Genomic DNA, 11,009 nt, shown 5'->3' with positions numbered 1-11,009 from the left:
GCATCCTTTTTACTGTGTGTCTGGAACGGTCAACTTACAAAAGATAGAGTCCTTCATCTTTGTTCTGACCGTGATTATGTTGATAATTTGTTTGTAAAACAAATTAAGAGATGTCTTGTCCCACATCAAGTAGATTAGCACGGTTGGCCTAGTTAAAATTACCAAATAAGCTCGTAAAATTCTAGAAATTTGCAGATCAACAGATTAGGGTGTAATGAATAACTTTTGTTAGATACTTGTTCTCAGTTGACCTGCCAAAAGGTGACTTTTCCTCAAAATTCGTGACTCATTCATGCAGAGATAGTTCCGTGCATTAATTGAAATCATTACGTTAACCAGAGTAGATTAGCTCCTAAAATCACGAAACTTAAGCATGTTTTACACAAGACCTTGCTCTACAACTTTCATGTGAAGTTCAAAGTCCAGATCAATTTTTACAAATCGCAGTAATTCAAGGAAACAGTGGGAAAAGTCCGTCTCAGAATCAGAACAGAATGGATTAAGGGAATAGTCGTGTTTCCAGTTCAATGGATTCTAAAAATTCTCAAATTTTTATATGTGGTAGCTCTAGATGTCTGCGACAACTTTCATGCAGGTGAGTTGACCCAGATCCATTCGAGGAAAAGTATGGAAAGTCAAGAATATACAAAGGTCATGGCCGAACTATTCCAGACACCTACAAAAACGTGAATCTTAATGGCCAATAGACTGATCATTTGAGCTCTAAAAATTTTCAAATTAATTTATGTTATAGTTTATCATGTCAATGTTTTAAATCCTGTTCAATTATGCCCACAAAAGGCTACACGAAAATAGCAAACCTAGAAGGTCAGATTTGCCCCAAACCCAGAGCAGCACAAGATCAAGCATGCAAGCCAATCTCTAGTCTTCCATTGCCAAAACCAAACTCTAATTCACAAGACACCCTTAATTTGTGATTCAATCTCGACGATCCCTTTATCAATTTCACAAATCCAACATATAAGCATGTCAATCGAACTAGCAAACCTAACAAGAAGGATGAATTGTTGGCAACGTGTACATCCAAATCGAAAATCTAAAAGTTTAGCAAGACAGAAATCTACTCCCCTTAATTTCCTAGGCAAATCACCACCACGGAATTGACGCCGACCACTCGAGCTTCATCCTTCTTCCTTCTTCTTTTTGCTACAGGCAAGTGAACGGGAGAGATTGAGAAAGTTGGCGTCCATGAGAGGGAGAGCTGAGAGAGGTCACGGCAAATGGAGGAGAAGAGAGAAAATAAGAGGGTTCTTGGGATGTCTCAAACAAAAAAAAAAAAAATGAGAGGAGAGAAAATGGAGGGCTCTCACTCTTGCATGGGCGCCCAGTGGCGTTCATGCGTGCGTTTGAGTGGGCAATTGTCCAACATGCTAATTTCCACTCGTCCTTCGAGCTCACCCCGCGAACCAATTTCACGCCGAGACTGATCACGTACCATGACACTCAATAAAAATTCACCAACGGTCCGTCTATAAAATGTCGTGCCCAACCATTTCATTCCCTCAAATAATGCACCCCGCCAAACTTAATAATTTCCCAAATCATGTTTGCCACTAATTCACCCAATAAAATACCATTCCACGTATAATTCCATTTGGCGAAAAATCGGGTCATTACATGCAACCCACGTGACCCTAGCCAGGGGTTGCCTGATGCTAGGCGGCCGTCGCATTGGCCGTGTGACCCTAGCAATGGATGCCTGGGATCGCGCGGCCTAGGCGACCATCACTAGAGGTCACTCAATCCCTCGCGGTAGGGGTGATCGGTTCCGGGATGGGTGATTGCCACCCTAGAATTGATAACCGTCGCTAGGGACCGATTCCGCAAAATGCGATTATGAACCACCCGCTCGTTTCATGGACCACCCGAGAACCGAACCACCAGTTTGGTTCGATTTCTGGTTGGATCCTTGGAATTGGTCCTACCGAGCACCAACATCAAATAAAAAATATTTGTCAGAATATCATGTAATCTATTTAGTGAATAGTACTTCCATATCTGTCTCATGGAAGATGAAACTGTTTGACAATTATTAGTTCCATTAGCATTAGTTCTATATCTATCTCTACATGGTACCTAGTGAGCTGAACCTGGGCCTGGGAGTCATGTAAATTGGAGGGAGATAGTTTCAATTAAAAAATATATATCTATATTATATAAATAAGTTTGGTCAAGTTGATTCGGTTGAATGGTTCTCACCTAAAATCGAGAACCGAACCGATACTCGCCGGTTCTAGAAAATTGAAATCGGGAACCGGATCGGTACCCGAGAGTTACCATCCAAAATCAACCGACTAGGTACGGTCCTATCCCGTTTGGTTGATCATGATTTTTTCGCTCACTCCTACCTGGCGGCCTAGGCCGATGGTCGCCGGCACCAAATCTGGCTTGTTGACAACCACAAGCCTTTGCCCTAGGTTTGATTTTCCTTTTTATTTTTAATTATATTTTATTTAAAAAGAAATATTGTAAGAGAGCTCATTTAAAAATTTTGCTTGCCAAACACTAGTTAGGCTAAAGTTGCTTTTCAAAGTATTTTTTACTAAACGCTATTTACATTTCCCCAAAGCCCCTTAGACTAAAGGTATTTGCATTCATCCAAATCCCATTTGCAAAGCTGAACCAAACCCACCCTTAATGACGTGTTGTCGGAAAAACTGAAATGAAATAGATCATTCTATTGAATGCCTTTTAAGGGGAGGAGAATACTAGAAATGCTAAAAGTTGTGTACAACGCTCACTTTAGTGCCGAAAGTTTTCGTTGGATTAATTAAGTGTCAAATTGGGGAAAAAACAATCACTTAAGTGCCTCCGGTGAATTGAGCTTCCATGTGGACTTCTCAACTTTAAAAAATTTAAAAAAAATTAAATTAGATTTAAAATTTTGTTAAAAACTATTTTTTAAATTAAAAATTCTATTTAAATTAAATTTAAAAATAAGCTTAAAATTTTAACAAAAAAGTTAGAATAATTTAAAAACAAGAGGGAATTTAAAATAAAACTTTAAAAAATAGTAAAAAAAAAAAAAAAAGGGAGAAATTAATCTAATCATTTTTAAAATTTATAAAAATAAATTTTCTATTTTTTAAACTAAGTCAATTTAATTTTTGGAATTTTACCTTTTTTGTTTTCTAATCTAATTAAGTGTGTATTTTTTTTACTTTTGTCTTTTTTTTTTTGGAAAAAAATCACCAAAAACTCTGAACTATGTTAACCGTGACACATTTACCCCAAACTTTTTTTTGTGACACCAAAAACCCCAAATGTTTACTCATGTGACACATTTACCCCAAACTTTTTTTGTGACATCGAAAATCCTAAACTTATACCCGTGTGACATATTTACCTCAAAATATTCTTTTGTCACATCAAAAATCCCAAACTTATATCTGTGTGACACATTTACCTCAAAATTTGGGATAAATGTGTCACATGCCTATAAGTTTGAAGTTTTTAGTGTCACAATAAAAAGTTTTGGGTAAATGTGTCTCACGAGCACAAGTTTGAGGTAAATGTGTCACATGCTTACAAGTTTAGGATTTTTTGTGTCACAAAGAAAAGTTTAGAGTAAATGTGTCACAAAGAGCATAGCTTAAGATTTTTGGTGGCTTTTTTCCTTTTTTTTTTTTTCGACTAGACATTCAACGAGCCACGTCAACTTCAAATATTAATATAATCAAAATTTGCACTTAAGTGATTGTTTTTCAAAAAATTTAGCACTTAAGTTATTCGAGGAAAGTTTTAGTACTCAAGTGAGCATCGTACATAACTTTTGGCACTCTTGATGTTCTTCTCCCGCCTTTTGAGGGTCTAACTCAGGTAGGCTCTATCTAAGGATGCTAAGCTTCATAAGACGAGATAGTCAAGGAACTTTCAGGAGTCAAGCTACTAGACATGGAAACTCGCATATGCGGAACTTGAAACTCTTAATTTAACGGATGAATCACCGTGAAAACCAAAAAACGAGTAAAGACAAAAAAAGGAAATTGTTCTATTGTCTCTTGCAGAAGTAATAACGAATAGTTAACTAAACTCTTCACTATTCATATTCCCCCAAAAAGATCAAAACTGACCATTAATCCAAGCACAATAATATTCGGAGTTTCTTCAACTTGAGTTAGGTTAAAAGCACGGTCTAACAGGTGTTGGTGGATGTCCTTATAATTAAACACCAGGTAGCTCTGGTCGAGGCAACTTATTAAGATAATCAAAATAATTGGCCTTTCGATTTATATCAGTTAATTTATATCAGGTCTTGTCCTTGCAAGTGCTGGATTAAGAATAACGTTGTTGTCCTTCCGAGAAAAGACGAGTGCTTCGATGTTAATGATGTCTAATAGGCCCACGTAACGATGCTGACCTTCTGGATTCTCGTGCTTTTGCATATTTACGGATTTGATTCTCTAATTTGTTAGCTCCAAGCCAAAGCTTCGACCTTGGCACTTATCTGTCTATAATTTTCCCCCTGATAAACCCCCATTTCGTTGAACCCGTTTTCATTTCCAGCTCATCAGCCATGGAAGACTCCAAACCTGAGAGGTAATGAACCCATCACCATCTTGCAGTTTCGTTTTGCTCTGCAAATCTGCTTATCCCTTCTTTTTTCTGTATTTCTTTAATCAGGTACGCAGTTGTGACAGGAGCTAACAAGGGGGTTGGATTTGCAGTGTGCAAGCTCTTGGCTTCCAAAGGGATTGTGGTGGTGTTGACTGCTAGAGACGCGAAGAGAGGACTTGAAGCTATTGACAAGCTCAAATTAGAGCATGGTCTCTCCGATCATGTCGTTTTCCACCAGCTTGATGTCTCTGATCCTGCCAGTGTTTCATCTCTCGCTGACTTTATTAAGCGCAAATTCAGAAAGCTCGATATCCTGGTAAAGCCCGAAAACTTGTCAATATTTTGGGGTTAACAAAGATAGTGTTGGATCGGAACACAAAAGCGGAGTTGATTGTGACAGAATATTGCTGTTGTAGTACCACGAGCCATTTCCTATATGTAAACGCCAAAAAAGAGTGATTTGAAATGAGGATCTTGATGTTCAAATTGTGCTATTACTGAATAATTGATATGTGAGATTGAGGTGTTGGGAAGTTCTAGCATTGTTGCAGCTTAGGGGGGAATATGCGACCATCCCTTCTAACCAGGGATATGTCTGAACTTCGCTTGTCTATGTGAGGTACATTACTTTCGTAATGAGGAAGGACTTTGAGTTATCTCGACCGAGAATGGTGCCAAAAATTTACTCTGATTTCTAGTTCTCTGCTTCTCTTGAATGGTTTCTAGTATATGGAGTTTCAATATGAATACAAGACGAATAGTTGCATCACTGCATTGATCTACCTTCTGTGCAATATACTAGAAAAATTGTCCAAAATGTCCTACGTCTATTGCAATTTTTCTAATTCAGTCATAAACATTTTAATTTTTTCAATTCAGCCCTAAACTTTTACACTTAGCCAATTTAGCCTTAAACCTTTTCATCTTTTCCCAATTGAGTGAAAATCAATGACGCGGACGTTGTCCGTCCTACGTGGCACGACCGGCGCTAACGTGGATAATTTTTAAAATTATTTTAAAAAAATTTTGAATCTTTTTATTAAGTTTTTAATTTTTTCTTCCTTTTTTCCTTTGTTTTTTTCTTGCCTTTTCTCGGTGACCAACGAGGGCTAGGAGACCTCGCCCAACTACGGAAGAGGGCCTAGCGAACCTCGTCAACCACTGATAAAAAAAATAGAGAAAAAAATAAAAACAAAAAATTAATAAAAAATTGGTAAAAATTTAAAAATATTATTAAAAATGTGCACGTTAGTGCCCCACTTAGAATGGCTGATATCCATGTTAGTAATATTCGGCTAATAAGATTCAACCGACAAAAAGTGAAAATGTTATGATTTAATTGGCAAAATTAAAAGGTTTAATACTGAATATGCAAAAGTATAATAGGTTTAGGATTTTTTGGATAATATTCCCGCAATATATTGTTTGATGTATGAGTCATATACTATGAGTAGGCATAGTTCCATGGTAGAACGGAGAATCGAAGAACCAGGCTGGTGGGAACCTATCCAGTTCCAAGTTCTAGGGTATACAAGGTAGGTTCTATATTCTAAAAATTGGGGAACCGATTTTGATCGATAGGTTCCATGTTCCAATTAGAAATGAAGACTCATTGCAAGCGTCAATTAAGAATATGGGTGAAATCTAGGTAAACCTTGGAACTGACTCTAAAACCTATGAGAGGGTAACTTTCAAGCTCCAGGGTATGCATAGTAGGTTTCATGTTTCAAAATTTGGAGAACCAATTCCAACGGATAGGTCCTAAGTTCTATATGGAACCTGAACCGATCATGAAACCATTCACTCCTATCATATACGGATATGTTCAGCCCAATTTCTAAATCATTATCTAGTTAGTTCAAGATCAACTGTGATGGTCGTATTTGGTTACTAACTTTTCAGTATATAGACAGGGGGAAAAGTTTTCTTGAGTGCCTTTGTACTCGTCTAGTGATTGGCTTATGCTTCCATTGCATAAGAATAATGTGCTAATAAAATCTCTTCCCCAGGTGAACAACGCCGGTGTTGGCGGATCCATTCTCGACGCTGATGCTTTGAGAGTTTCCGGCATTGGAAAGGTATGCTCTCGGTATCTCTTATCATGGTGTTGGTCAAGGAGAAATTTAAGTTAACAATTAGTTGGCTTGGAAATTAGAAGTAGTTACTGCTTGAGGTTCATAGCAAAGAGAGCCCTGTCACATTAACTGTTGTGCAAATTAAATAAGTCTAAACCGCATTTGTGTGACTCGGCCAATGTGATTTAACCCATGGGTGGAGCAGCACAAGATTGAACTACAGATCAGACAATACAAAACAACAATAATTACAATCACACTTGAGTAATTTAAACGCTCAGTGTTTCTCGACTCCAATTTAAAAATAACTCACCCGGTATATGGCCATCATAATTCATCGCAAAATAATCCAACAAAGGGATCCATAATTCTTATTACAAGATTTCTCAGCTTCAGACACTCCACTCCTCTCGGACCAAAACCCACGAAGACGACCAATTGGATGTAATTCCATCGAGAGTCCATCCAAATTTATATCACTACAATCTTTTCAACAACCCATAAAGACAAGACCAAGTATATAGTTATATCCCAAGAATTCAGACATCGAATCGCAAGTTATAAACCACAAATCATACTCCAACTTGATTTTGTGCTTAGATTCTTTGTGGGCTTAAACTCAATACATAGTTCTAGCATTACTATCGTCTTTTCCGTGAAGAGATTGAAAGGGAGTTTCTTTTCTATGAGAGTATGATGCAAATAACAACTGAAGTTGTAACATCATTCTCTTTATAAGTTACCTGTGGTTATTAGAAAGAACGGTCGTAAAGAACCATTTGGGAATCAACCAGTGCAAAGTAGAATTCTGATCCAAACAAAATATGCCTTGTTCTAATTTCTTACAGCAAACTCCTGTTAGATGGCACGATGACCTCTCTAGGGATCTAAAATGCATATTCATTGTCATGTTTCCGATGCTGGTTCATAAAATTTTCTATTGATGATGTAGAAGCAAGTCGACTGGAGTAAAATCGCAACAGAGACATATGAATTAACTGAAGAGTGCCTGAACATTAACTATTATGGTGCCAAAAGGATGGTTGACGCATTCATTGGTCTCCTCCAACTATCAGACTCACCCAGGATCGTCAATGTTTCCTCGTCGGCAGGGAGGCTAGAGGTGAGAAGTATATAATTTCAAAGTCATCACATTTGATGCAAAGCCTCATTTTTGCAGAACATTAGAAAAAGAGATTTCTGATAGTGCTTTTGTGTAGAATGAATGAATTCTCTCAGATCTCTCTTTACTGTTACGCACAACTGAAATGTGTTCCTCGAATACATTGCTGTCATATTGTACTTCCAGGTAGTTGATTATTTTGGCATGTTCTATTTAGAACATTAGTCTATTGAAATGCTCTTCTATGGTTATATCTTTGACGACGAATAACATTTCAAACATCCTGCGACCTTGCAATTAGTATCTACCGGAGGGCTGGGCCAAAGAAGTGTTCAGTGATGCCAAGAGCCTCACGGAAGAAAAAATGGACGAGGTATTAAAGGAGTTCTTAAAAGATTTCAAAAAAGGTTCTCTTAAGACCAAAGGTTGGCCTGCTCAACTATCAGCATATGCAGTCTCCAAAGTGGCCTTGAACGCATACACGAGGATTATAGCAGCAAGTTACCCCGCGTTTCATATTAATTGCGTCTGCCCTGGATTTGTCATGACGGACATCAATTGCAACACTGGCTTCTCGACTCCAGAGGAAGGTGCAGAGGGTCCTGTGAGCCTGGCCTTGTTGCCCAATGGCGGTCCATCTGGTCGATTCTTTCAGGGGACAAAAGAGGCTACATTCTGATCGAAGATGCTCCTTTTCATATGAGGGAATGTAGCAATTTGAAATCTATTGTCCGTGTGTGAGATTCAAACATTGGAATAGCTAATGAAAGATTCTGATATATCGTTGGATATTTGGACAGCTCTTGTTTGGTGTGAGCAATATGATTTGAGAGCAGCAATAAAGTACATGCCTTCCTCAAAATACTTCAAGATTATGCACAAATGACAAATTTGAGGTACCAGCTACATGAATATCCATCCTCTAGTTTCTGCCCAAACCAAGCTTTTTGGTTAAGGATATTAAGCTTCATGATTCAAGTTAGTGAGAAATATCACAAATTATTTCTTTTTCTCTTCTTCGGCAGGAATCATTTGCTGTTTCTGAAGAAGTTGTCATACGATGATCCTTTCTTGTAGGTTCAGAACATTTAGTTGAGAACCCACATGAAATATGATAACTCAAAGTAAGGAGCTAAATTTCTTCGACCAAAAACAAAAAAGGTAAGGCGCTAAATTTTCGTTCACTCGGTACAATAGCAAATCATAGGAAGTAGTTCTGTCCATAACTTGAAATCTTGCATGAAACCTACATCGTCGAAACGTCTCATTAACCCGTTGCCCACACATATTCGCGTAACTGTCATCTCATTCATAAAGAACACCACATAAGGGTAAAAAAAAAAAAACAGTTTCAACCATGTAAGACCAATATGAAAAATGAGGGAACGAAAGAAAAGGAAAACGTATAACAGCCATCGAAATTTACAAAAACAAAAAGTCAGAACCATGACTAGTAGAAACCTTTTTACAAAATGCTACACTGAACAGAGAAGATGCAATTGTATCTAGCATAAGGTACAAAATACCACACTTCCCATACTTGTGGTCAAATAAGAGTTCGTATTTCTCAAACTCATTAGGAGATAAGTTGGTAAACCACTTAAACACTTCAATTAAAACTAATAATTTTATTTAAGTGTCGATTGTTGAGAAAACCTTCTTTCTGAATATTTTGATTCTCACAAAACTATCCTTATTTAGAAAGAATCTGGTTAATGCAAATTAATCTTTTATTTCAAGAATGAACATGTGAATAAAAGCTTCTATTATTCCAAACCCGGCGTTTAGACTCAAGGGGAAGTTATCATGTATTTGCTTCTGAGATAATTAAAGTATTTTATTCAGATAGAGGAAGATGTTGCCTATGAAGACTTGATCTCGAGAAGATTTATGTGACAAGTCAACAAGGACTTTACTAAAGCTCAGAGTCACTGTTCTAGTATGTTCAGATTCAAAGAGATTCTTCTTTGAAGATTGCTTCTGAATTATGTTGAGATTATGCAATATTTTTTTTGGCTAGTGTCACGCCCTAACTCTCAAGCTCGCGACATCCCTACCAATTCACCACATGTCACAAAAGATAGCGTCCCGGGTAGACTATCGACCTACGTACTTACGACGTACGCGGAAACGTGAACTCTCCCGAACAATTAACGACAGGGATAGTAAGCAGTAAAATCAACTCAATCATCAAACAAAAGACAATTCCACTTCATTAACCAAAAACAGAGGAATCTTAACCCTACTTAGTTACAGAAGACATAAACAACCTCATTCTTCGGGGTGGCTCACTAGGACCTCAAAAAGGTATACGGTCGGGTAAGGTTAAACCCTCATCTACTCCCAAAAATCCTACAACGACCCTCGCCTTAAAAGGCCACGACTTCATCACTCGGGACCCGAAAAAGTGTTAACAACAACGGGGTGACAAATAAATCTCGGTGAGTCAACGCCTAAGCCTGGCTAGGGCGTTGATTCGCTCAGACGTCCTAATAAACAACCACAACATCTCATAGCAGATATCTCAACCACATGTAAGCTTACCCTCCAAAAGCCACGTATAATGCTATGCAGATGACTTAACAATCAAATCAATCGATCCAATACATTGGCAAGGCATCACATCACTTGCATGCACGGGACACCACACGAAGTTCTTTTATTAATCGGTGACCCACGCGACCGGTGTGGTCGGCGCACATGACTGGTGTAGCCCCAACACTACGATTGGTAGTGTCTACTTGTAGGACCAAACATCGTCCCTTACTTACGGCGACGGCGACCGAAAGCTATATACCCAGTGCAACCGGCACGGTATAGCAAACAGGCATTCCAAAAAGGAGCTTCGGTCCATCACAAGCTGCGACCGGCATCCGACAATTCATGTGATCTGTACGACTAGCACGGACACCAATTGATGTGCTTCTGACAAGTCGTGTGGTTCCGCACGACCGGCACAATACGAACTTGTCGGGTTTCCGTACGACCGGTAGGGTTTAATCTCATCATATGACCACTCGTGCACATCCGACAACCAACCAATTTTTATCTTTTACTTTTAGCCGGATGCTCATGCGGACGTGCTCAAAGACTCGGCCCACGGTCATTTTCATGCTAAAATATGCAATTTAATTCCGCACGTGATCATATGAATGCACAATATTATCCACAAGGTTTTATATTTGAAACAGGGTGCCTAATACCCAAAAATGCTCGCACAACAAGCAACAATC

At 38.3% G+C, this 11,009-nt stretch overlaps 1 protein-coding gene across 1 annotated transcript; it reads left to right on the top strand.

Moving 5' to 3' along the window:
• Positions 1–4,514: 4,514 nt before the first annotated feature.
• Positions 4,515–8,655, top strand: LOC115748569 ((+)-neomenthol dehydrogenase-like). Its single transcript, XM_030685090.2, has 5 exons — positions 4,515–4,560; positions 4,645–4,894; positions 6,588–6,656; positions 7,606–7,776; positions 8,078–8,655. Exons 1-5 carry the CDS (start codon positions 4,538–4,540, stop codon positions 8,453–8,455), a joined length of 891 nt encoding a protein of 296 aa, XP_030540950.1. The 5' UTR covers positions 4,515–4,537; the 3' UTR covers positions 8,456–8,655.
• Positions 8,656–11,009: the final 2,354 nt, after the last annotated feature.

The sequence above is a fragment of the Rhodamnia argentea genome, chromosome 9 (genome assembly GCF_020921035.1).
Source record: "Rhodamnia argentea isolate NSW1041297 chromosome 9, ASM2092103v1, whole genome shotgun sequence".
In the NCBI taxonomy this organism is placed as follows: domain Eukaryota; kingdom Viridiplantae; phylum Streptophyta; class Magnoliopsida; order Myrtales; family Myrtaceae; genus Rhodamnia; species Rhodamnia argentea.
This window is presented reverse-complemented; position numbering and strand designations above follow the sequence as displayed.

Excerpts from the sequence above, each read along its gene's own strand:
- LOC115748569 (XM_030685090.2), top strand. The coding sequence starts at position 4,538 with ATGGAAGACTCCAAACCTGAGAG. Across the intron at positions 4,561-4,644 it reads GAAGACTCCAAACCTGAGAG|GTACGCAGTTGTGACAGGAG; the intron begins GTAATGAACCCA and ends TTCTTTAATCAG. Across the intron at positions 6,657-7,605 it reads GAGTTTCCGGCATTGGAAAG|AAGCAAGTCGACTGGAGTAA; the intron begins GTATGCTCTCGG and ends TTGATGATGTAG.